The following is a 27,036-nucleotide window of genomic DNA, read 5'->3' as shown; positions in this document are numbered from 1 at the left end:
GGCAGTGAAGTATAAGGCAAGAATCAAGGAGATCCGAGTTCCTATCCCCACTTCACTTTACCACTGAAGATCAGTGTTCTTATCTCTAAAAGTACAAATGAAAATTATTCTTGGAGTTACAGGGATTCAAATTAGAAGTACTAGAGTGTGCGTAGAACTGTACCAGACACATAGTTGATAATGAATAACTTTTTTAATAGAAGAAAAATAGTGTACACAAAATGAACTAGTCTTTAGTCACATGTTTAATGGAAGAAGAACTGAACTCAATTGGCCAAACTCACTTTCATAGAAGTTAAAAGTTGAACATCAACTAATACCTGAAGAGAATCTTTGCCTAGGTTATATGAGTTTTTCTTAATTGTTAAGAGAATTCATGCTGGTTCAAGTTTGAACATGAAGTTAACTTTCCAGTCCAATTTTACTTCCACTGTTTTATTACAACTCATGATGGCTAAAGCTTCACCAAAGCTTAGTGTTCTGATTAAACAAATAGGTAATGTGAAATTTGGATATATAGTATGAAATTCTGAATTTTCTAACTTTTATTGCTTATTTTGAACACTACATGTTGAATACTAAAATGCTACATGTTGAACCTAAAATACTAAAGTGATAAAAAAAAAAAACAAAACCCAAACTGGTCTTTATAGAAAAGATAAACTTAGTAAATTATTATTTAGATATAATAAATTGCTTAGTGCCTTAAAAACTACATATCATCTTTGGCATACATTCTCTTTTGCCTTTTTTTGGGGAATGGAGGATACAAGCTAAAAGAAAGTAAATCTGAATGCTTGCAAAATTTTAAGAACCAATCTCAAACCATTTTACCATAATTTAAAAGTTTGTCCAGGAAATAGGTAGGAAAATATGTGGATGAACTTGTTAGTTTACTAGATTTCACAGTGAGTGGAACAAGATGACTGATGAAAGTTGTTTGTAGTAATTTTCATTGTGAGCAACTACCCTTGCTGTAAAGGATTGGAAAATAATGTAATTTCCTTCAAGTGGTAATACCACGTCTGTTGTTGCCGGGTGTGGTCAGCAACAAAGCGAAGACAGTTGAGGTTAAACTAGATAGATAAGGGAAACAGGGTGTTTTACTAGTAAGTTTTGTATTGGTAAAAGGCAGTTCAATAGTAATGTGGTTTAGTCAGGAAAAAAATATGAACTACAAAGCAACCTAAAATGTTGTATAACTTAATGGAATCATAGTCAAGTGAAAACTGTGTGATTGAATTTAGTGACAGGATTTATGGTTAAATGAAATACTTTTTTGTTGTTGTTGTTTTCATTTTTGTATTTTGTTAACTAAGTTCTACTTCACGCAGGTTACTTCCTAATTCAGGATATTTTAATGTCTTTAATCATCATCCTTCTCTAAACATATTTCTCTAAATTTTTAGTGGAAAATTTAAAGTGAACACGTTTCAGAAAATATTTGAGGTGACAACGCTAAAGTTAAACAGATTATGGAGTAGCACAGTTATTCTTTACAGATAATTTGCTGCCTGGCGCAGTGGCTCACACCTGTAATCCCACCACTTTGGGAGGCCAAGGCGAGTGGATCACCTGAGGTCAGGAATTCGAGACCGGCTGACTAACATGGTGTAACCCCCTTTAGCTGGGTGTGATGGCGCATGCCTGTAATCCCACCTACTTGGGAAGCTGAGGCAGGAGAATCACTTGAACCCTGGAGGCGGAGGTTGCAGTGAGCCGAGATCGTGCCACTGCACTCCAACCTGGGCAACAAGAGCAAAACTCTGTCTGGAAAAAAAAAAAAAAAAAGATATTTTGCTCTATTAGTAGTTTAAACTCAGAAAAGTTAAAAAAAAGTTAAAAGAAAACATACAACTTCTCTAACACACCTTGATTCCTTATTAGGATTTTGTAAAGAGAATTATGGTGGCCATGCTGATTTTACTCCCTAAAATCCTATTTATGTAGCTAAGTGTATTGGTTGCGAATTTCATATAATTGTTTGATATTACAAATAATGATCATCTTAAATAATGTTAAGGTGATAGATAAGACTTAAAGTTAGTTTATTTATTTATTTATTTTTTTGAGACAGAGTCTCACTCTGTCACCCAGGCTGGAGTGCAGTGGCACAGTCTCGGCTCGCCGCAACCTCCACCTCCCGGGTTCAAGTGATTCTCCTGCCTCAGCCTCCCGAGTAGCTGGGACCACAGGCACGCACCACCACACCCAACTAATTTTTGTATTTTTAGTAGAGACAAGGTTTCACCATGTTGGCCAGGCTTGTCTTGAACTCCTGACCTCAAGTGATCTGCCTGCCTTGGCCTCCCAAAGTGCTGGGATTACAGGCATGAGCCACCACACCTGGCCAAAAGTTAGTATTTTAACCACATATATATATATATATATTCTTTTCAGAATGAAAACGCAAGCCTTACACTTATGTATTGATTATAGGAGGAATCACAGCTCATTTTCCCATTTTTCGTGGTCATTTTATATATGTGGATCACCTGATCCAACCTTTCTTATGATGTTAAATGAAAACCCAAAGATACTGTCTGTCCTCAGAATTTATGCAGCTAAGTTAGAGGTAGAAGCAGAACTAAAATTCAAGTCTGATGACTCTAAGACCAATGTTAGAATACATCCTTCTACTTTGTGGACATTTTGCTTGTCCCTAGGTATATGAGTTTGTCTTACTCTGGCATAGAGATCTATTTGCTGAACTTCCTCTTATGTGACTTCTTTCTATCATCGTAGTAATATTAACAGATTTCTTTAAAAATTTATAATTCTTATTTTTATAAGCTTTTAAAGGATGTTTTTGTTAAGGTAAAATTTGAAAAATCATGTAGATCAGCACTGTCTAATAGAATTTTCTGTGATGACAAATATTCTGTATCTGCACTGACCAATATGGTAACCTTAGCCACGTGTTGATGTTGAATGCTTGAAATATGGCCCGTGTAACTGAGGAACTAAATTTTTAATGTAATTTAATTTTAACTTGTTTAAATTTAAATAGCTACATGTGGTTAGCCCCGAAATAGCTATTCTTAGTGAAGGGAAAGAATTAAGTAGATAAAGGCTGGGCGCGGTGGCTCACACCTGTAATCCCAGCACTTTGGGAGGCTGAGGTGGGCAGATCATGAGGTCAGGGGATCAAGACCATCCTGGCCAACATGGTGAAACCCCGTCTCTACTAGAAATACAAAAATTAGCCAGGTGTGGTGGCGGGCGCCTGTAGTCCCAGCTACTCGCGAGGCTGAGGCAGAGAATTGATTCAACCCAGGAGGCAGAGGTTGCAGTGAGCTGAGATCGTACCATTGCACTCCAGCCTGGTGACGAGAGAGACTCCATCTCAAAAAAAAAAAAAAAAAAAAAAAAGTAGATGTGAACATAACTGTACATTCTTTGCCTTGTGGTTACTATATTTGTGTGTTTCTGTGGACTAGATGTTTAAAATCTCATTTTTCCAGTGTGTTTGCTATGTTAGATGGTAAATAAATTCTTCATGGGAAAGAAAGATAACTATAACTTATCGATAATAGTTGTTTGAAAGCTGGAATATTTTAAAAGTCTTTTAATCAGTGCAATTACTAGCAGACTATAGATTGCCGACCAACAAAATGATTTAAATACAGAATGCATTGCCTTCATTTCAGCATTTTTTTTTTTCTTTTTTTGAAACAGAGTCTCACACTATCACCCAGACTGGCGTGCAGAGGTGCGATCTTGGCCCACTGCAACCTTCGCCTCCCGGGTTCAAATGATTCTCATGCCTCAGCCTCCCGAGAGTTCCATTTCAGTATATTTTGGACCAGTTATGTTTACATAACATTTAAGATTTAAACTTTATACTACATGGAATACCTGAATAAACCATAATTTAAATCTTTTTACTATAGCCATAACTCAGAAGCCTCTGAAACAGAGTGAACTTCAAAGGAAATAAAAGATATTACCTGATGATCATCTTTTTCCTTGTCTTTTTCCAGCCTCTCTATATGACTGATTCCTGGTTTTGGTTTCATTAGTTTTTTTTTTAATAAGAATCTAAGCCGGGTGCGGTGGCTCACGCCTGTAATCCCAGCACTTGAGGTCAGGAGTTCGAGACCAGCCTGGCCAACATGGGGAAACCCCATCTCTACTAAAAATACAAAAATTAGCCAGGCATGATGGCAGGCACCCGTAATTGCAGCTACTCTGGTGGCTGAGGCAAGAGAATCGCTTGAACCTGGGAGGCGGAGGTTGCAGTGAGCTGAGATCGTGCCAGTGTACTCCAGCTTGGGTGACAGAGCGAGACTCCGTCTCCAAAGAACAGAATCCAGCCCCCCGTCCCTGTATTGTATTACCCTGTTTTATAGTAGCATATCACTATCTGAAATTTCCTTGTTTATTTTAGCTCCATGAGACTAGAATCTTATTTCTTTGGATTTCCCAAGATCTAGAACAGGGTCTGGTACATAGTTGGTGTTCAGTAGTGAACCACATCACAGACAAAAACAAAAATAAGACTCTACAAGGAGAAAGATATATAACATGGCACTTGGAGTCTGGGAATAGGCAAGGTGAGACTCAGCTTTTGCTTATCTTGGCAGTGTTGGTGTGGGTGATTCAAGCTGGTTAGTTTAATTTTGTATAGAAATGTTTCTCTGGGAACTCAATTAAAAACAAAACTTTTGTCCAGACATACGATATATACTAAATAAATTCTATCTGCCTCATAGAGCTGGAAAAGGGAAACAAACATGAGAAAATATTTCCGTGGTCAGTTTTTGACTAGTCAATCTCATTTATTTGGGAAAACAGAGGTTATGGGATTTACTCATATGCCTGTTCTTGAGTAGTGTTTTAAAATGTGAATGAAAGTCTGTTTATTTAGGAAACTTGCACATTATTTATCTTTACAAAATAAATTTTCACCTAGTAGTTATTCTTTAGAAAAAATATTGGATTAATATAATTCTTTGTGATGGCTATGAGGGGCTTTTCTTAAAACTGTGACTATTATATGTTTAAATTAACAAGACTTTAAAAAATGATTCTTAGTATAGTGCTGTCTTTATTACTACAAGTTTTCTTTCTCCCTATATATTTTTATGAAAATCAGCCACAAAATTCAATATGGCCCAGAGATTTTGGTTGTCAGAAATTGAAAATCTTAAATAGGTGTTTTAGTAGTAAAAGGACCCATAGCATTTTATTATGTCATGCATAGTAGTGGCTTGACTGCCATTTTGTTATTTGTATCTGGTCTACCCCTAGAATGAGAGTAAACTCCAGAGCATAGAAAGCTGCAGCAGCTGTGCCAATGAAATGGGAGAAATCCTTTCCATTTCTTCTGCTTATGTGAGAGATGACAGTAACACCCTACCAGCAATTAAAATCTAATGGTTTTTCCTGGTTGTCCAGGGACAAATTGTAGGTCACATCTTCATGCCTGTATCTATAGATAGAACTATTTATGTTGTAATGGGGCAAGACTTCTTTTGTTGTTGTTGTTGTTGTTGTTTGAGACGGAGTCTTGCTCTGTCACCCAAGCTGGAGTGCAGTGGCATGATCTTGGCTCACTGCAACCTCCACCTCCCAGGTTCAAGCGATCCTCCCACCTCAGCCTCCTGAGTAGCTGGGACTACAGACGCGCACCGCCATGCCTGGCTAATTTTTTTTTTGTATTTTTAGTAGACACGGGGTTTCCAGGTTGGCCAGGCTGACCTCAAACTCCTGACCTCAAGTGATCCACCCACCTTGGCCTCACAAAGTGCTGGGATTACAGGCATGAGCCACCGCGCCTAGCCTAAGACTTCTTTTTTAAGTGATATTTCTATTTTGGGTACCCCAAATCTTAGGTTAATGAATCTAAGGATTCCCCTCCTTCTGTTTGTAGGGATGCTCCTGAAACTGAAGACAACCAAGTGAGTGGAAAGGCTTTCAGAAAAACCCTTGTTGCTGCTATAACAAATTACAACAAACTTAATGGCTTAAAACGACACAGATTTATTCTTTTACATTTCTTGATGTCTGACATGGGACTAAAATCAAGGTGTCGGCGGCAGAGCTGCGTTCCTTCTGGAGGCTCTAGGAGAGAAACTGTTACCTTGATTTATCTAGCTGTTTCCTTCCTTTTTTTTTTTTTGAGATGGAGTTTCACTCTGTTACCCAGGCTAGAGTGCAGGTGCAATCTCAGCTCATGGCAACCTCTGCCTCCCAGGTTCAAGTGATTTTCCTGCCTCAGCCTCCAGAGTAGCTGGGACTACAGGCATGCACCACCATGCCCAGCTAATTTTTGTATTTTCAGTAGACAGAGTCTCACCATGTTGGCCAGGCTGCTCTCAAAGTCCTGACCTCAAGTGAGCCCCCGCCTCTGCCTCCCAAAGTGCTGGGATTACAGGCATAAGCCATCATGCCCGGCCCTCTTCCTCCATTTTCAAAGTCAGCAGTCTTCAAATCTCTCTCTGACTCTGATCCTTCCCACCAAAAGGATGATAAGGATCCTTGTGATTATGTTGGGTCCACCTGAATAGGTATAGGATAATCTCTCCATTGCAGCACTGTGTTTGCTGCCATTCCTATGTTCATTTAGCTTTCTTCCCTCACATAGTAGGGGATGGGGATACAGCAGTGAGCAAGATGTAGAAGTACGCAGTACCTTCGTTAACACGGAAGTAGTTTTGTTTTGTTTTTCTTTCCATGACTGAAGGCACTACTACACTTTACTTTGGAAACTAAAGATAAATCTGAACTTCAGTTATCAGCACCCATTTGGCAATTCTCTGAGCACTGAAGTTACTCAAAGACACCTAAATATCTTGTGACATCCCAAAATAAATTGATTTTATGTTGAGCATAGGTTTTGTATTAGTCTATAAATGATACAAAAAAGGAAGTCTTTTTTTAGAGTTTCAGATTCTCATCATGTGTTATGTTCTACAGTGATGATGTTGTGACAGTTTCTCTTATGCTGTTCATAGTGAATGTAGGTTTTGTATACTGATACAAAAGACAAAGCTTTGTGTCATAATATCCCCACTGTTTAGGAAAATATGAATCACAGTATGTTGTCAATTGTTTATATATGCTTGTAGAATTATTATTAGATTCATGGTAGAGCACATAATATTTAATGTGGTTATGTAAATGTTTAAAGTTTCTTGGAAAAAAATTCTTGTCAAGTTATGACTCTTTTGGATGATGTATTTACACTCTGTATTTTAAGCACTTAATAAAATATCTAATTTTAATTTTCTAATGAAAAGATTACTTGCTAAAATTAAAAAATTACATACTAAACTTTTTAAAAAGTTTAAAAATAATTGGGGCAAAATTTTTTTGTGTTTTCCTCTGAGTGACGTTACATTTATGAGGCCTTTCTTAGGAAGTCTACACTCAGTTCAAAATCCATGCCATTAAAAAACAGCCTGTGATATTTCAATAATACTGCTTAATGGTATTAGCACATATTAAGCTATTTAAATTGTTAATCCAATCTTGTGGGCCCCCCCCTCACCACCGCCTTACTGTAATACTCTATTCTGTTTTGGATTGATTTGTTTATTGATAATGTGCCAGGCACTATAGTTGGCTCTGGGAATTCAAGGATGAACTAGTTTATATCCTCTAACTTTCAGTCTGTCCATATTCTCTGGCATCTAAGTTGTTTTTATTTCCTGGAATTTTATAGTGTGCTTTCATTAAATACTTATAATTTGGTTTTGCAACATATGAAGAAAAGCCCTTCTAAAAATCTAGATCATTTGAAACCTGTGATATTAAGAAGCCAAGAAGGTTCTCAATGGAAGTCTTTAGGTACTGGTTTATAGTAGGTCTTTGGAAAGGAGCTACTCTCTCTTCCACTACAGGTTAGAACTTGTTTCCTAAGCCAAAAATGCCTGAGGTCCCCTGCATCCTCTCTCCCCGTCGTCACACCCCCAGCTTCTCAACCCTGGATATTTTCCTTTGTCATCTAGGACACTTGTCCCTTTCTGTCTTTTTTTTTTTTTTTTTTTTTTGAGACGGAGTCTCACTCTGTTGCCCAGGCTGGAGTGCAGTGGCGCAGTCTCGGCTCACTGCAAGCTCCGCCTCCCAGGTTCACTCCATTCTCCTGCCTCAGCCTCCTGAGTAGCTGGGACTACAGGTGCCCGCCACCATGCCTGGCTAATTTTTTGTATTTTTAGTAGAGACGGGGTTTCACCATCTTAGCCAGGATGGTCTCGATCTCCTGACCTCGTGATCCGCCCACCTCGGCCTCCCAAAGTGCTGGGATTACAGGTGAGAGCCACCGCGCCTGGCCCCTTTCTGTCTTTTGTTTTTATTGTTCAAGTATCAAACATAATTTATTTCTGGCTGGGAGCAGTGCCTATAAGCCTAGCACTTTGGGAGGCCAAGGCAGGTGGCTTACTTGAGGCCAGGAGTTGGAGACCAGTCTGGCCAACACGGTGAAACCCTGTCTGTGCTAAAAATACCAAAATTAGGCTGGGCATGGTGGCTCACACCTGTAATCCCAGCACTTTGGGAGGCCAAGGCGGGCGGATCACTTGAAGTCAGGAGTTTGAGACCAGCCTGGCCAACATGGTGAAACCCGTCTCTACTAATAATACAAAAATTAGCTGGGCTTGGTGGCGCGTGCCTGTAATCCCAGCTACTCGGGAGGTGGAGGTTGCAGTGAGCCAAGATCGCGCCGCTGCACTGCAGCCTGGGTGACAGAGTGAGACTCTGTCTCAAAAAAAAATTATTTCTCCTTCATTTATTGAAAAGAGTGGTCCTTCTTATGCTTTTGCTTAGTTATTTAATGACTACATGTCATATAACAAGTCGTGTTCTGGAAGGGTAACTTCTGTTGACACATCTTGAGTTTATTATATATAGGTGGAGCTAGACTGCTTTGTTTTGGATGCATGTTGTTAGTAATTATACAAAAATGACATAATTTGCTTCACGTCTTGGAGGAAAATGAGTAAAATTACATGAAAATATAAAGGGAATATATTTTTCCCAAATTGTTTATTTTTTAAGCAAGCAGATTTTGCAGTTTAACCCATAAATTAGTCAGCAGCTTAGAGTTCTTTTTAAAAGGCTACCACGGAAAGTACCTTTAAGTCAAGATATACAGATAAGGTTTACTAATATAGAACATTTATTTTACATACTAAAATGCTGTAAGCCCTTTTTGTCATTTGGAGAATTGATGTTTTATTAGTATAACTGCTGAAAAGTAGTGCAGGAAAATGTTTTCCCCTAAATCATAGCCTTAAACTTTGAAAGAGTCAGCCTCAACCAGAATGGTAGCAAACCTCTTTAAATGGTTCAGAGTTTGACCAGCAGTCTTTTCAAACCTCCTAATTTTGACATCCTCAAGTTTTCATTAAAAAAGCTATAGGAGAACTAAAAATGTGTTAAGTGCTTATAGAATTAATATATAATGGCCTTTGAATCTGAGAAGACCAAGTATATGCATTACCATGGGAATTTAAGAAATTATTTGGACTGGCACAGTGGCTCATGGCTGTAATCCCAGCCAAAGTGGGAGGATTGCTTGAGCCCAGGAGTTCAAGACCAGCCTGGGCAACATGGCAAAACCCTGTCTCTACAACAAATTTTAAAAATTAGCCAGGCATGGTGGTGCACGCCTATAGTCCCAGCTACTTGGGAGGCTGAGGTGGGAGAATCACCTGAGCCCCGGAAGTTGAGGCTGCCATGAGCTGTGATTGCGCCACTGCGCTCCAGCCTCAGTGACATAGTGAGACCCTGTCTCAAAAAAAAAAAAAAAAAACATTGTTTGAGAGGAAATGCCCACATTTTAGTGAGAAATAATTTGCATTTGTACTATTGTGGTTCAAACTTTTTGGATAACTGTAACTGCCAACTGTATAACACTTAGATGCCACTAAAAGCACTGTATTTTGTTTGTGGATGAAATAATGAGATCTATTTTATAGATGGTGTTTGTTCTCTCAAAGGATAAAATAATCTAAAGACAAATAGAACAATCACTTGCATTTGTAATTTCATTTTTATTTCCTTGACAAAACATTTTCAAGCAGGATCCGTTTTGTTTGAAAGTTAACATTGAGTTGTATAGTCACTGTACCAAATTTGGTTATTGCTTTCATCTGTAGTGAGGGCTAGATTAGATCCTATTGATTCTAGCTGCTTTCAGTGAATAAAAGACAAACATTTTTGTTCATTTCCTTTTTGGTACCATAGGGGCGTGGTCAAGTTCTTAGAACCAGGTGGTTGGTTTTTACTTTTTGTTTCCTCCAGAAGTCCACACCCACATCTCTGCTTTTTCTTGTGTACGTGTGGGATGAGGGTGAAGTTAAAATGTGATTAGAAAGGACTCACGGCTTGCAAAGGAAGAATATTGATTTTTAGTGTAATTAGTGCCCTGTCCTTAGGGTAGAAATTGACTTTTGCTTCTGTTCATACTTCATAGCAGTTTGGTTTTGCTGATTTTTAAAGGTATGTGTTTGGGTCTTTTAAATATATGTATGTACTACTTCAAAAAGGGATGAGGGGCTTGCAGTTTCACAATAAATAGCATTAAAAACATACCTCCATTATTTTTAAACAATACACATTTGTTACTATATTACTAAAAATTTTTTAATTATGAAAACCTAAATGGGCAATACCAGAATTTATAACTTATAGTCAAAGGGTTACTCTGATCATATACTTAGATTAAAATATTAGTAGAACACAGAACCAGAAAGAATGGAGTCTTTTTAAAAACTGACATTAGAGGATTTTAGCATCTTCCTATAGTTATACATTTTTTCTTTATAGAGTTTCTGGTTTCACCCTACCAAACCCATGTACTGAAAATAATGGAGCATATTAAAAAAAAATTAACTCTTCCTTTCCCCCCATTTACTTCTTGGTGTCAATTTGGGGAAAAAATTGTAAAACGAGAATCTCCCTTGATGCTGTCACCTGGAGATCTTTATATTCTGTGATCAAATGTGAGTCACATTCAGAAGATGTTTTTAGGGGGGCTTTGCGTGTATGTACATATTAAATTGATTTCAAAGACAGGATCCAAATACAGGATCACTGAAACATTAAGTGATCATTCAGTTAGATATTAGTATATGAATATATTTGATAGCTTTCTCTTTATACTTCACAGAATCTACGCTTAAGCTTGTCTTTATGTACTGCATTTAAAACAAAATGACCCTCTAGTTTTTTAACATTATGTATCTTTAAAAAATTTTTTTTAAATAATGTTTTTGCTGCATAAATTGCCAAACATGCCAGGTTTTCAAGAACCAGCATAGCTGGTTCATTACTGTAGACTGCATGTACTCCATTCCTGTTACTATGGAAACACATTGAGTGTGGATTTATCATAAACCTTGAGAAATATTCCTTGCAACAGTTCATATAAAGAGACATCTGGATCCCTTGTTTATCCTGGGGTAAAGGAAGACTACCGTCTTCCTCTGTGTTGTGAAAATCATATTATATTCCACTATTTTTTCTAGCTGTAAAAATTCTAATGTACATCTATCAAGTATACTTTGTTTTATAGTATGATTGATTATGTTTACTAGAACAGCTTTGGAAAATAGATTGATTTTCATGCTGATTCAGTTAACTACAACTATGACGATTGTATTTTGAGAGCTTCTACATTCTGAATTTCAGATCTACATTAATAAGGTTTTAAATATATATATTCATATGAGTTTCTTTTTTTAATATATCTTGGTTTTCGGTTGGGTTAACACTCCCTCTGGAAGTTTATTTGACTTCATTCCAGTCTCTTGGAACTTTAAACCTTCATGAAAGTTAAGTCTAGAACTAAAGAGAATCTCAGTGGCATCTAAATGAGCTAAGTTGTTAGTCTCATTTTACCAAGGATATTACCTGAGGAGACTGTAACTGCTTTTATATTCTGTTACTACCTCCATGCAAAGACCCACAGCAGCTCTGTGAAGCATTTCATTTATATAAAATAACTTCTTTAAGTTTATGCAGTTTCGTTTAAAAGATTCATTGAAGCCTCTCCTCTGAGCCTTTGAGTTAGGTTCCAAGAGCATATATGGGAATAAAATTACTTCCTGCTCTTAAGAAAACTCACATAAACAGATCGTTTTATGGTTATTTCTGAGAGGCATGCATAGAATATCTTAGAACACAGAGGAAAGTTACTTAGACTAACTTAGAGCTTAAGTGACTACTTCTTGGAAATGACATTCTGAGCTCAAAAGATGGTTAAGAGTCAAGCAAAAAAAATAAAAAAGGAAAAGGGTATATTATGGATAGGATATAACATTAGTAAAGGCACAGAGGAGTGAAATCATGGTGTGCACAGAAATTTCCAGTGATTTTATATTACTAGAGTACAAAAATGACTTGAGGTTGAAGAGATAGGTTAGCGACCTTGCTTGGAGGGCCTTATATGATCTGTCAATCCAAGTGCTTGGCCTTTTTCTGGGGAATGGGAAACCATTGAAGAATTTTAATCAGGAGAGTGTTGTGGTTAGATTTACAAATTAACCTAGGAATGTATTTGTAGAGTAGCTGGGTCTGAAAACAGAAATAGACAATTTATATGACATCTTAAAACCACTTCTAATTCCAAAAGGCTTAAATAATGATATCAATGTAAGGATTTTTTTTTTTCTTTTTTTGAGATGGTGTCTCGCTTTGTCACTGAGGCTGGAGTGCAGTGGTGCGATCTTGGCTCACTGCAACCTCCGCCTCCCGGATTCAAGCAATTCTTCTGCCTCAGCTTCCCAAGTAGCTGGGATTACAGGTGTGCACCACCATGCCTGGCTAATTTTTGTATTTTTAGTAGAGACAGGGTTTTGCCATATTAGCCAGGCTGGTCTCAAACTCCTGACCTCAGGTGATCTACCCACCTCACCCTCCCAAAGTGCTGGGATTACAGGCATAAGCCACTGCTCCCAGCCTAAGGAATTTTTAAGTATAATTAAATATAAAGTTTCTATTATTGAGAAGAGACAGGCATTTTAAACATAGAAAAAAAATGAATATATACAGCACAACATGTAATTCTATAAAGTAGAATCTAGCAATACATTCCACAGAAATAATTGTTTATGAATTTGTTATAGTGACTTAAACTATAAATTTAGCACATTGTGAATACTTAATTGATATTTATAGGCTCAAGTTGTTCATCTGAAACACGTAACGTGATTTCTTTCTTTCTCCCTCTTGCTCTTTTTTTTTATTTTAGAGAAAGAGTTTTACTGTGTCACCCAGGCTGGTCTTGAATGCCTGGCCTCAAACAGGCCCTCTACTTCAGCCTCCTAAGGAGCTGGGATTGCAGGCATGAGCCACCATGCCTGGCTTGATTTCTTTTCCTGTTTTTGTTTTTTTCAACTCTGTATCTGTGATTTGGCTTAAGGATTCTATAAACTTTTCTATTATCAGCCCACCACCCCCCACCACCATGAATAAGTTGGTAAATAATAAGAGCACTAAAGCTTTGATTGATAATTTTCAACTTTTTTTTGCTTATTTAAAACTGTATAGTTTCAGCAAAATTAGTATTCATTGATTGATTTATCTTTTTAAAAAAATTAGCCTAGAAACATTGTTCAGAGGATGAATTTATCAGAAATGGTTTTGTGTGGTGATTTCATTTACTTGAAAGTACCTATTAGAATGGATAGATTAGTACAGTTATTTAGTCTCCCACCAAATTGTTAGTTAACTCTGGGGAGTGGGAGTGGAGAAGTGTGAAGTGAGGTTCTGTTATTGTTTACTTTACATATTTAGGGATTGTGGGAAGTAAGCTTACTTGTTAAGAGCCAATGCTGTGGAACAGAGTGTGTGTTTGAACCCTCCATTTACTTGATCTCAGACTATGGCAAGTTATTTGATCATACTGGCCTTGATTTTTCATTTGTAAAATGGGATAGTAATAGTATTTCCTCAAAGGGGTGTTCTGTGAAGTAAAATAATATAACAAATGTAAAACGTTTAGAATAGTATTGACACTAAGCTCTCAAATGTTAGCCATTAATATTATTGCTTTAAAAATAAATCGAACACACTATCTTTATCAGGGATTTATTAAGGACAAAGGTGTAAGAATTTCTGATGGCCTGTACCAAGTCGTTTGAAAAGCAATGTGTGAAGAACACCTTACTTCCACATCCTACTTGTTTCTCATGGCCTAAATGCCTCCTTGCCCAGCATTTTTCTTCTCCTCAGATGTCTGTTATAATTGTAGTAGTAACACAATTCAATTCTTAGTCATCTTCTATTTCACATTGTTTGCTACTATTTAATGTGTCTTACTCACAAAATCTTACATTATCTTGCTAAAGAGATTGAAAGTACCTTTAGGTCAGTGATTTTTTTTTTTTTTTAAACTTTTTAGCAGTTCTGTGTGCCTAGCATTGCAATGAATGATAATAATAGCCAACAAGTGGCCAGGCTCTAACTGTATGTCAGGCACCGTCTTAAGTGCTGTTCATGGATTAACTCTTAATTCTTACGGCAGCCCTGTACAAGGTACACAATTACAGGTATCCACAATTTCTGGCTAAGAAAACTGAGGATTAGAGATGCCGAATAAGTTGCCTAAAGTCACACAGCCAGCAGGACTTGAAGTATGCTTTTGAACTTAGTTTGATTCTGAACCTGTACTCTCAAGCACGGTGCTCAGTAGAGCCCCCTAATTTAGTAAGGTCTTAACCATTTTATCAGTTGGTGTGTCTGCTGTGTGAAGGCTGGCCACCAGACTCCACTGCCCATAAAAATCACTATGTAAAGAAATTTACATGTAGTCCCAAAATATCTGTTTTTATGAACTACCAAAACTGCTTTCTTGATTGCATTGTTGTATTATTTGGAGGCAGAATATGAAGAAGTATGGCCCTCTTCATGCTTACGGTTTCTAGAAAATATAACAATGTGGCCCCTTTAGCTTGTTTGCTTAGAACATGGCACCAGAATTTAATGGAGGCTCATACCACTTTAGGTACCTGTAGCTTTTTATTTTTAGTACTTCTTCCAAACACTAGCCATATCATTTGTTTTTTTTCCCCCCAACTTTTCAGTTTAAAAATTTTCAAACCTTTAGAAAAGTTAAAAGAATATTACATTCAACACCTAGATTCGACAGTTGTTAAAATTTTGTCTCATTTGCTTTACTCTAGGTATATGTACCTTTTTTAAAATCCTCAACCATTTGAAAGTTGTAGATACCATGACACTTTATCTCTTTATCACATATTTCAGCATAGCTCTCCTAAGAATGAGAACATTCTCATATATAAACAGAATAGCATTATCAGGACCTTGAAATTAATAGCTCCATTGTTTAAAGCCAGTTCATATTTTAAAATTCTCTAGTTGTCTCCACAATATCTGTTTAATCTGTGTGTTTGTGTGTATTTAAATCCAGGATTTAATCAAAGTTCATGCATTGTATTAGGTTGATAAATCTTGTCTCTTTTAATCCAGAATAGTCTTTCCACCTTTCGTTTGTTTTAGACATTAGCCTTTTTGAAGAGCCCAGGCCAGTTGTCTGGGAGAATATCCCCCATTTTGGATTTGTCTGATTATTTCCTCACTTTAGATTCGGTCTAAGCACTGGGAAGAATACTTCAAAGGAAGAAAATGCAAGATTTGCTAAATGACTGGTTTTATGGCTTAACAAAGAGGGAAGAATCAATCACCTATGAGCCTGAGATTTCTAGTCTGGGAAGCTAGAAAGATGGTGGAAGCTAGAAAGATTCAGACAGACTGGGGTAGTCTGAAAGGGACATTGCACTAGGAAAAGGACAGTGCATTCAGTTTTGAACTAATGACCTTTAGCGTTTAGTGTAGTTGTCCTTAAGTAGTTGGTTATTCTCTGGCGGTGGGATGTTGTGAAAAAGAGCACAGGGTTGGAAATCAGGAGACTTATTATTTTTCAAGCTTTATCACTAATTAGCTTTGTGGTCTTGGAAAGTCAGTATTTGAAGTGTTCTATGTAGTTACCTAAAAAATGAAGTTAATGCACACCTTGCCCTGTCAGTCTGACAGAGTTGTTTTGAGGATCAAATACAAATGTATATGAAAACACTCTATGATACAAATGTATATGTGTTCACTCCATGGACTCCTGTGTAATTATAAGAAGGTAATGTTATTTTCTTAGTTCAGACTAAAATGAAATATTTGGAGTTAGGGCTAGAGAAGACAGGAAAAGGGGAAAATATAAAACTTTTTGTGTTTGAAACTCAATCAAAAGCATCAGAAATCTCAGTCTCTGAATACATATGCCTGAAAAACCCTGAAGGCTATAATTTGGGAGACGAATCTGGAAGCTGATCTTGTATACGACAGTTACAAGAACCAAAAACACAGGTTGCATCTTGTTAGATGTCATTATTTGACTTGCCTTCAAGTTGGAAGTATAAATGAGAACTTTTGAATTCTGCCTGTGTAGTTGCTCCATGCTTGTTCACAGAATTTTTAAACATTTCCTTCTTATGTCTGTTGCTGTGAGCTATACATTTTTGCCAAAAGTTAAATTAAGGTAATGTTTCAGTTGTTAAACATTGTCAGTAAATATGGTATGCTAATCAAGAGCACAGACCCTGGAACTGCGGTTTTTTGCAGTGAGCCAAGATCGTGCCACTGCACTCCAGCCTGGGTGAATCTTGGGTTGAATCTTAGCCATGTGCACTTGAGCAAGTCATTTAACTTCTCTGTGCCTCTATTTCCCTATGTATAATAGGAGATAATAGCTACATGAATGTTGTTGTGAGGATTAAACGTAGTACTTATGTCAAGCACTTAGAATGGTACCTGGCATATACAAAGTGCTGTGTAAGTGTTAATGGTGGTTATTAGAATATTTGTGATTTTGGTAGTGACGAAGGAATAAAGTACCTGAACAGAAGAATTCTTTTCCCAGAACTGATAGCTGAGGGGAACAGAAGTGATACAATAGTAAAAATCATGGACATCAGGAGCTCGAGATCAGCCTGGGCAACATAGTGAAACTCCATCTCTACAAAAAATACAAAAAATTAGCCAGGTGTGGCACATGCCTGTAGTCCCAGCTACTTGGGAACCTGAGGTGAGAGAATCATCTGAACCCAGGAAGTCAAGACTGCAGTGAGCTGTGATTGTGTGTTTCTGCACTCCAGCCTGGGCAACAGAGTGAGACCCTATCTCAAAACAAACAAACAAACAAACAAACAAAAACAACATGGACTTCAGAGTCAGACATGCCTAGATCCAAATTCGAGTTCTCCCACTTTGTGGTTTAAGCAGGCCATCTAACCCCTCTGAAGTTCACTTTCTTTTACCTATGAACCAGAAATCACAATCCCTATCTTGCAGAGTTGTGATTATTAAATGATCTAATGTGTAAAGTGCCTGACCCTGAGGTGACACTAAGAAAATGAGAGTGCTCTGGATCCCTCCCACCCCCTACTAATGTAAAGCAGTACACACAGTTCAATTTCTTGTGTGCAGTCTTACTCATTTGTTTGTAATTTTAGGACTTCCAAAATCATTTCCATTTGCTAATGGCAGAGCAAACAGTGGCTGTATAATTGGATATACCTTGAAAAGTGTATTGTCAGCTTTGTTTCCCTCTTCCATTTGCTGTTCGGGGTTATTTGTTTTATTATTACAGCAGATCCTACTGGAACCAAGATGGTAGACACTGTTAATCAGTCTATTATTAATCTATTAATAATAGGCATTGTTAATGATTCTGTTATTAACAGAGTCAAACTGGAATGTAGCCTCAGGATCCTTTTTTTTTTTAATTATACTTTAAGTTTTAGGGTACATGTGCACAACGTGCAGGTTTGTTACATATGTATACATGTGCCATGTTGGTGTGCTGCACCCATTAACTCTTCATTTAACATTAGGTATATCTCCTAATGCTATCCCCCCCCCCTCCCCCGACCCCACAACAGGCCCCAGTGTGTGATGTTCCCCTTCCTGTGTCCATGTGTTCTCATTGTTCAATTCCCACCTATGAGCGAGAACATGTGGTGTTTGGTTTTTTGTCCTTGCGATAGTTTGCTGAGAATGATGGTTTCCAGCTTTGTCCATGTCCCTACAAAGGACATGAACTCATCATTTTTTATGGCTGCATAGTTTTTTTTTTTTTTTTTTTTGAGACAGAGTCTCACTCTGTTGCCCAGGCTGAAATGCAATGGTGCGATCTCTGCTCACTGCAACCTCTGCCTCCTGGGTTCAAACGATTCTCCTGCCTCAGCCTCCCGAGTAGCTGGGATTACAGGCACCTGCCAGCATGCCCAGATAATTTTTGTATTTTTATTAGAGACAGGGTTTCACCTTATTGGCCAGGCTGGTCTCAAACTCCTGACCTCGTGATCCACCCACCTTGGCCTCCCAAAGTGCTGGGATTACAGATGTGAGCCATGGCGCCCGGCCTCAGGATCCTTCTTCACAGTATTCCAGGAAGCTACAATCAGTTCATCAGAGTTGATATAGCTGTGAAAACTGGTTTGTCCTTCCTGCTTTAGAACTTTCTAGAAGAGGCCAGGCATGGTGGCTCACACCTGTAATCCCAGCACTTTGGCAGGCCAAGGCGGGCGGATCACGAGGTCAGGAGATCAAGACCATCCTGGCTAACACGGTGAAACCCCATCTCTACCAAAAGAAATACAAAAAAAATAGCCGGGCATGGTGGCGGGCGCCTGTAGTCCCAGCTATTTGGGAGGCTGAGGCAGGAGAATGGCATGAACCCGGGATGCGGTGCTTGCAGCGGGCTAAGATTGCACCACTGCACTCCAGCCTGTGCAACAGAGCAAGACTCCATCTCAAAAAAAAAAAAAAACAAAAGAACTTTCTAGAAGAAATGTTTATGGGATTATCAAAATACTATATGGATTGTCCATTAATCTTCTATTCTGTGATGTGCACGTGTCAAACCTTATGACAAGGCAGGGTGGTCTTGTAGCATTTTCTAACAGATGCTTATCTATATTGTAACATTATTACATAATGTAGGCATCTTCGGACACCTACTGGAGGAGATGCAATAATTGAAAGATTATAATGCAATGATCCAACCAAGAATATGCATCAAACTTACCAGGGATATAGTCTTAAAAAACTTATGCCCAGGACCCCACCCCAGATTTATTCAATTAGAATCTTCAGGAGACAGACCCTGACACAGACATTTTGTAAAAGTACTCCAGATGCTTCTGCTATATATACCACTTGTTAAAAATAAGTAGATACTGGCAAAAAGCTCAAACAAATTTACAAGAAAAAAACAACCCCATCAAAAAGTGGGTGAAGAATATGAACAGACACTTCTCAAAAGAAGACATTTATGCAGCCAACAGACACATGAAAAAATGCTCATCGTCACTGGCCATCAGAGAAATGCAAATCAAAACTACAATGAGATATCATCTCACACCAGTTAGAATGACAATCGTTAAAAAGTCAGGAAACAACAGGTGCTGGAGAGGATGTGGAGAAATAGGAACACTTTTACACTGTTGCTGGGACTGCAAACTAGTTCAACCATTGTGGAAGACAGTGTGGCGATTCCTCAGGGATCTAGAACTAGAAATACCATTTGACCCAGCCATCCCATTACTGGGTATATACACAAAGGAATATAAATGATGCTGCTATAAAGGCACATGCACACATATGTTTATTGCGGCACTACTCACAATAGCAAATACTTGGAACCAACCCAAATGTCCAACAATGATAGACTGGGTTAAGAAAACGTGGCACATATACACCATGGAATACTATGCAGCCAGTTCATGTCCTTTGTAGGGACATGGATGAAGCTGGAAACCATCATTCTCAGCAAACTATCGCAAGAACAAAAAACCAAACACCGTACGTTGTCACTCATAGGTGGGAATTGAACAGTGAGAACACTTGGACACAGGAAGGGGAACGTCATCCACCGGGGCCTGTTGTGGGGTGGGGAAAGGGGGGAGGGATAGCATTAGGAGATACACCTAATGTAAATGACGAGTTAATGGGTGCAGCACACCAACATGGCACATGTATGCATATGTAACAAACCTGCACATTGTGCACATGTACCCTAGAACTTAAAGTATAATAAAATATATATATATATATATAAAGAAAGAAAGAAATTACAATAAAAAAAAGTAGATACTGGCAACTATAGAGAAGCACACACTATTGGTATGACAGTTCATTGACATAGTATAACCTATAGAACAATTTTACAGTATCTCTCAAAATTTCAAATCTGTCCTATAGAAATATATATGTGCACAAAAACAGAGTTTCAAGAATGTTTCAGGCCAGGCATGGTGACTCATGCCTATAATCTCAGCACTTTGGGAGGCTGAAGCAGGAGGATTACTTGAGTCCAGGAGTTTGAGACCTGCCTGGGCAACATAGCAAGACCCTGTCTCTATTTGAAAAAAAGAGTAAAGAAAAGAAAAGAAAAATAAGTAAAAAATAAACGAGGTTTTCTGCAGACATATTTATTATATCAAACAATTGTGAGAAACTGGTGATCCAGTACATAAATGGTTAAATACAAATACCACATTTGTTTACTATGCAACCATTTAAAGATTGAATATGTATGAAAATTGTCTATACATGACGATGTAGAAGTATATCTAGGATATATTGTTAAGTTAAATAAGCAAGTCACAGAATAAGCCCTATTTTAAAAATGTAGAGAAAGATGTGAAAGAATACCCTTCACAGTGTTTATAGTGGTTGTCCTGGCATGGAAGAGTAGGAATAATGAAGTGGGGAGAGGAGCAGGCCTTTTCACTTTGGTGTTTAAAATATTTGCAGGCCAGGCATGGTGGCTGACGCCTGTAATCCTAGCACTGTGGGAGGCTGAGGCAGGCGGATTGCTTGAGCCCAAGAGTTCAAGACTAGCTTGGGCAACATAGTGAGACCCTGTCTACAAAAAATACAAAAATTAGCTGGGCGTGGTGGTGCATGCCTGAGTCCCAGCTACTGGGGAGGCTGAGATGGGAGGATCACCTGAGCCTGGGAGGTTGAGGCTGTAGTGAGCCATGATTGTACCACTACATTCAAGCCTGGGTGACAGAGTGAGACTCTGTCTCAAAAAAAAAAAATGCAATAACATTTTATTATTTTTGTAATAAAAACAACCACTGGACAAAATATGAATGAGTTTAAAGGAAGCTCTTATGGAAGCAGATTGATATGTGTCAGGACACTGCTTATTTTGCAAACACCAGTTTTAACTTACGATCTCTAACTTGGGAAATAAAAAGGAATGTCAAAACTATTTCGTGTGTTGACAGTGATGATAAAATCTTGTTGCCACAGTTGTTGTGAAAGTAATCAGGAGTTTCAAACAGATAAGCATTGAAGATAAAAGGTATTTGCCCTGTGTCAGAATTATATCGCTTATCTGTTTTAGAAATATTTAATGTCTATGCATATCTGGATATGAAAATTGAGTTGAAAACATTTTAGTTTAATCCTTTTTCAGTTGATTAGCCTCTAGCCTATGAGAATATTAACACCTTCTAATCCCCTCTTTTATAATTTTAGGCCCGATGAGAGAAAGGGAAAGTTAAGGATGCTGGAGCAGAACAATGGATTTCTCTTTCTCTTTCATGCAAGGGATCATGGGAAACACAATTCAGCAACCACCTCAACTCATTGACTCCGCCAACATCCGTCAGGAGGATGCCTTTGATAACAACAGTGACATTGCTGAAGATGGTGGCCAGACACCATATGAAGCTACCTTGCAGCAAGGCTTTCAGTACCCAGCTACAACAGAAGATCTTCCTCCACTCACAAATGGGTATCCATCATCAATCAGTGTGTATGAAACTCAAACCAAATACCAGTCATATAATCAGTATCCTAATGGGTCAGCCAATGGCTTTGGTGCAGTTAGAAACTTTAGCCCCACTGACTATTACCATTCAGAAATTCCAAACACAAGACCACATGAAATTCTGGAAAAAGCTTCCCCTCCACAGCCACCACCTCCTCCTTCGGTACCACAAACTGTGATTCCAAAGAAGACTGGCTCACCTGAAATTAAACTAAAAATAACCAAAACTATCCAGAATGGCAGGGAATTGTTTGAGTCTTCCCTTTGTGGAGACCTTTTAAATGAAGTACAGGCAAGTGAGCACACGAAATCAAAGCATGAAAGCAGAAAAGAAAAGAGGAAAAAAAGCAACAAGCATGACTCATCAAGACCTGAAGAGCGCAAGTCACACAAAATCCCCAAATTAGAACCAGAGGAACAAAATGTGAGTTGAAAAGTCGTTTTGAAAAATTTTGTTATATTTCACATTTACTGGAAGTTCAAGAGATTTTTTTGGTTTTTATCTCTTTAAATATTAATCTTTCTGATAACTTCTTTTTTCTAATCACTAGCAAAGTGCTTGGAATATTATAATAGGTGCTGAGTATTTGTTGAATATATGAATGGACATGATTAGTTAAGAAATATTTTAAAAACATGTAAAACGAATCTTTCTGCTTATGTTTCTTTGTCCTAATGACCTCGGTTATTTTTATTTGCTTACAATAGACTGTTGGTTTTTGAAAATCAAGAGGAAAGGCAAAGAGAAGATAGCTAATTATATTGGGTTTTCATTATTTTAGACCAACTTTTTCCAGTAGAGCTTAGATTTAACACTCATTGCTAATGTTTGCTACAAAATAACCTGAAATAATAGAAATCTTTTTATTAAAATCAGAGTTAGTATTAATAAATATTGAATAAAAGTTCAGGTGAGTTTTTATAAAAGTCATCCTTTATAGGTAACTTAAGATATATGCTGCTGAATTTTTTAATATCTGAGATTTCAGCATGAATTTGCTTAGCAATAATATAATAAGTATGTAACAAATAATTCTAGCTTAAATGAAGCGTTCATAATATAAATTGCAAATGTTTTCTAAACTTTGACTTGGGAAAACTATATTTATTTTTATGACAGCTATCTACTTTTATATGTGTTATGCCTGAATAAGTTAATTTATTTTCTGTTCAAAGAAATGTTTACTTCTTACCTATTCATCTTTTCCTTGGTAGCTGGCTTCTATTACTTCATACAACTCACATGTGATGTTTTTCTGGAGTAAAGGTCACAATGGTTCTAGACTCTCACAAGTCCCAGTGTGACATTTCAACATGTTTTTTCATTTTTTATAGTTTTCTTATTTATTCATTAACAAATGTTGGTGAAATACTCCTCCTACTGTGTGCTAGGCAATGCTCTAAGAATTAAAGGTATGACAATGAATGAAAAGTAGAGATGCCTGCTCTCAGGATGCTTATATTCTAGTGAGGGGAGCCAGAAAATACACACACATATACATATATATACACATATATACATATATACAGTATATATATACAGTACATATATACTATATATACATATATACAGTATATACTGTATATATACATATACAGTATATACTGTATATATGTATATATAGTATATACTGTATATATGTATATATGCATATATACGTATATATGCATATATATTGTCTTCATAGCATCTAAAGCTATCTGAACTTATGTACACACATATACATATGCATATATACATATATACACATGTATGTATATACATATATGTATGTATACATAGATATATACATATATGTATGTATACATAGATATATACATATATGTATGTATACATAGATATATACATATATGTATGTATACATAGATATATACATATATGTATGTATACATAGATATATACATATATGTATGTATACATAGATATATATGTATGTATACATAGATATATACGTATGTATACATAGATATATACATATATGTATGTATACATAGATATATACATATATGTATGTATACATAGATATATACATATATGTATGTATACATAGATATATACATATATGTATGTATACATAGATATATACATATATGTATGTATACATAGATATATACATACATATACATGTATAGGTATATGTGTATATGTATATGTATATGTGTATATGTATATGTATATATGTATATGTGTGTACATAAGTTCAGATAGCTTTAGATGCTATGAAGACAATAAAACTGGGTAATGAGATAAAGAGTAATCAGTGATGTTTCTAGTAGTCATTTTGCAATGAGATTCTAAAACCAGTTCTGTCTTTGTTAGATATCTGCTATACCTAGTTCTTTATATCACCTAACCTTCAGTTAACTATTATAGCTCAGGATTAGAATGTTTAGATTTTATTTTATTTTATTGTTTTTGAGACAGAGTTTCACTCTTATTGCCCATGCTGGAGTGCAGTGGTGCAATGTTGGCTCACCACAACCTCCACCTCCAGGGTTCAAGCAATTCTCCTGCCTCAGCCTCCCGAGTAGCTGGGATTACAGGCATACCACCACGCCTGGCTAATTTTGTTTGTTTGTTTGTTTGTTTTAGTAGAGACAGGGTCATGTTGGTCAGGCTGGTCTCGAACTCCCGACCTCAGGTGATTCGCCTGCCTCGGCCTCCCAAAGTGCTGGGATTATAGGCGTGAGCCACTGCGCCTGGCCCAAATGTTTAGATTTTAATTTAAGGGTTTTAATTCATTTTCCCTTTTATTGAATCATGATGAGCAAAATTTACTATTTGATTGTTTAGGATCTTACAATAGCTTGGGATAAAGGAATATCAAGTTGACCAAAAGTATAGCTGGAGAAAGTGGCATTGACTGCCTGGAATATTACTGGGAGCATTGCCTGAAAGTCGAGTCTTGGGGGGAAATCCAGGTTTTTTTCTTGTTCGTTCTCTCTCTCTCTCCCTCTCTCCCTGTCTCCTTCTCTCCCCACTCCCCTCGCTGCCCCATTCCTCCCTCTTTCCATCCTACCCCCTTGTCCCTTCTCTCTTCCATTCCTTCCTTCTTTTCCTTCTTCTCTGCCTCTCTCCTCTCTCTCTCTCCCTCTCCCTGCTTCTCTCTTCCCTTCCTTCAAAGAAGTAAAGAGGTAAGTTCTTGTTAATTGAATTTTGATTAATTGGAATTGTATCACACACGGGGGCAGTTGTAGAAGTTGTAGTCCATTCTGACCACAGATCTTCAAAGCCAGAGCTCCCACGGCTCTTGCCTATCGTTAATGTCATGCTTTTGCTAAGCTAGAGATGTGTATAAATTAATGTTTCACAACTGCATATGTTTTTAAATTAGATTTCCTTAACTTGAACAACATCTACAGTGCTTCCTTCAGGACAGTTGTTTTAAGTGTTTTAATAGTCAATACCATATGCCTACTGGTTGTCCATAGGGGTCCCAGCCCTTGGTGTTTAGCATTGTAGAGAACTGAGAAGTGAAAGGGAAGCCCAAAGAAGCGTCCACTGACTTCACTGGACAGCTTCCCTCCCCCAGATGCCTCAGGGAAACATAATGAAAAATGTATTCCTGGAGAAAAAGTCTGATATAAATCTCCTGGAGCTGGATTTGCTTTTATATAGATTTTTTCTTTTACTTTACTTTGTTGTTGTTGTTCCTTAAAAGCTCACTCATAGGTTCATAGGTTCTTTTTTGAGCAAACAAAATCTCATATAGTTGAGTTCCATGTTTAAGTCTGGGCATGGTGGCTCAATCTGTAATACCAGCACTTTGGGAGGCCGAGGTGGGTGGATCACTTAAGGTAAGGAGTTCAAGACCAGCCTGGCCAACATGGTGAAACCCCATCTCTACTAAAAATATTTAAAAATTGGCCGGGCGTGGTGATGTGTACCTGTAATCCCAACTATTCGGGAGGCCGAGGCACAGGAATTCGTTGAACCTGGGAGGTGGAGATTGCAGTGAGCCAAGATCGTGCCACTGCACTCCAGCCTGGGTGACAGAATGAGACTCTGTCTGAAAAACAAACAAATAAAAAAACACAACACCTTAAGATTTCACCTGCTACTTTTTTTCTTAGTACTTGATGTGTAAGTATTTCCCCCTAATTCTAAGCTGTTTGGCCTTCTGAAGAGTGGCTGTTACTTGGAACAGCCTAAGTATATCTTCTCAACAATGAAAATGTGTCCAAACATCTAGGCAGCAGGAGACCTGAGCTCACTACTGAAATTGTATATTTTAAAAATCTGCATGAGCTGTTTTTCCTCCCACCAAATCAGAAACATGTGGCTGTGTTTCTGCATGTCTTCCTCCTTGGCAGGTGGAATGCCTCAGGCATGTGAGCGCAGGCCCTATTATTCAAACAGTCACTGGTCTCCTATCAGCACTTGAGTGGGCTAATCCACTAAGGCAGTCTCATTAACCCTTAGTTTGCCATATCTCCTTATAAAAAGCAGAGTGGCTGGGTCAATCCCATGAACACTAAGGTAGCAGGTTTGGTTCTCTAGTCTCAGAGTATTAGGCCTTAAAATTCTTAGAAACTCTTTATATGCAAAATGTTCTTTATTGTACACATTTTTTATTTAACTTTATGTATTTATTTTTGAGACAGAATCTCACTCTGTTGCCCAGGGTAGAGTGCAGTGGTGCAATCTCGGCTCACTGCAACCTCTGCCTCCAGGATTCAAGCCATTATCCTGCCTCAGCCTCCTCAGTAGCTAGGATTACAGGTGTGTGCCACCATGCCTGGCTAGTTTTTGTATTTTTAGTAGAGATGGGGTTTCGTTATGTTGGCCAGGCTAGTCGCGAACCCCTGACCTTAGGGTGATCCACCCACCTTGGCCTCCCAAACTGCTTGGATTACAGGTGTGAGCCACTGCACCTGGCCCACACTTTTTATTTTTAAGGTTACAAACTTAAGTCATTCAGAAAGTAAAATAAAAATGCACAATTTATTACCTTTAAAATTTTCTTTCCAACTTTAATGTTGACATTAGTTTTTTGTTCTTTTAGGGACTATGATTTTACTCAATGTTTTTGAAATTTATATAAGTAATATTATTAAGGCTTTGAAATTCTGACAGATTTGATGTGTATTACTAATCTTTTTTTTTTTTGAGGCAGAGTCTCTGTCACCCAGGCTGGAGTACAGTGGCACAATCTCAGCTCACTGCAACCTCTTGCCTCCTGGGTTCAGGCGATTCCTATGCCTCAGCCCCCCAGGTAGCTGGGATT

The 27,036-nt window shown here is 37.7% G+C and overlaps 1 protein-coding gene across 8 annotated transcripts in view; it reads left to right on the top strand.

Annotated features, from left to right (window-relative positions):
• The window catches only part of NSD3 (nuclear receptor binding SET domain protein 3), a 112,366-nt gene that overhangs the window by 12,606 nt on the left and 72,724 nt on the right, over positions 1-27,036 (top strand). For all 8 annotated transcript variants that reach the window (XM_063726408.1, XM_024251003.3, XM_024251002.3 and 5 more), the window contains exon 2: positions 21,514-22,232. In XM_063726408.1, coding sequence (XP_063582478.1) covers positions 21,558-22,232 — 675 coding nt within the window. In that variant the 5' untranslated portion in view covers positions 21,514-21,557. The remainder of the gene's footprint in view (positions 1-21,513; positions 22,233-27,036) is intronic.

Source organism: Pongo abelii, chromosome 7, assembly GCF_028885655.2.
Source record: "Pongo abelii isolate AG06213 chromosome 7, NHGRI_mPonAbe1-v2.0_pri, whole genome shotgun sequence".
Classification (NCBI taxonomy): Eukaryota; Metazoa; Chordata; class Mammalia; order Primates; family Hominidae; genus Pongo; species Pongo abelii.
This window is presented reverse-complemented; position numbering and strand designations above follow the sequence as displayed.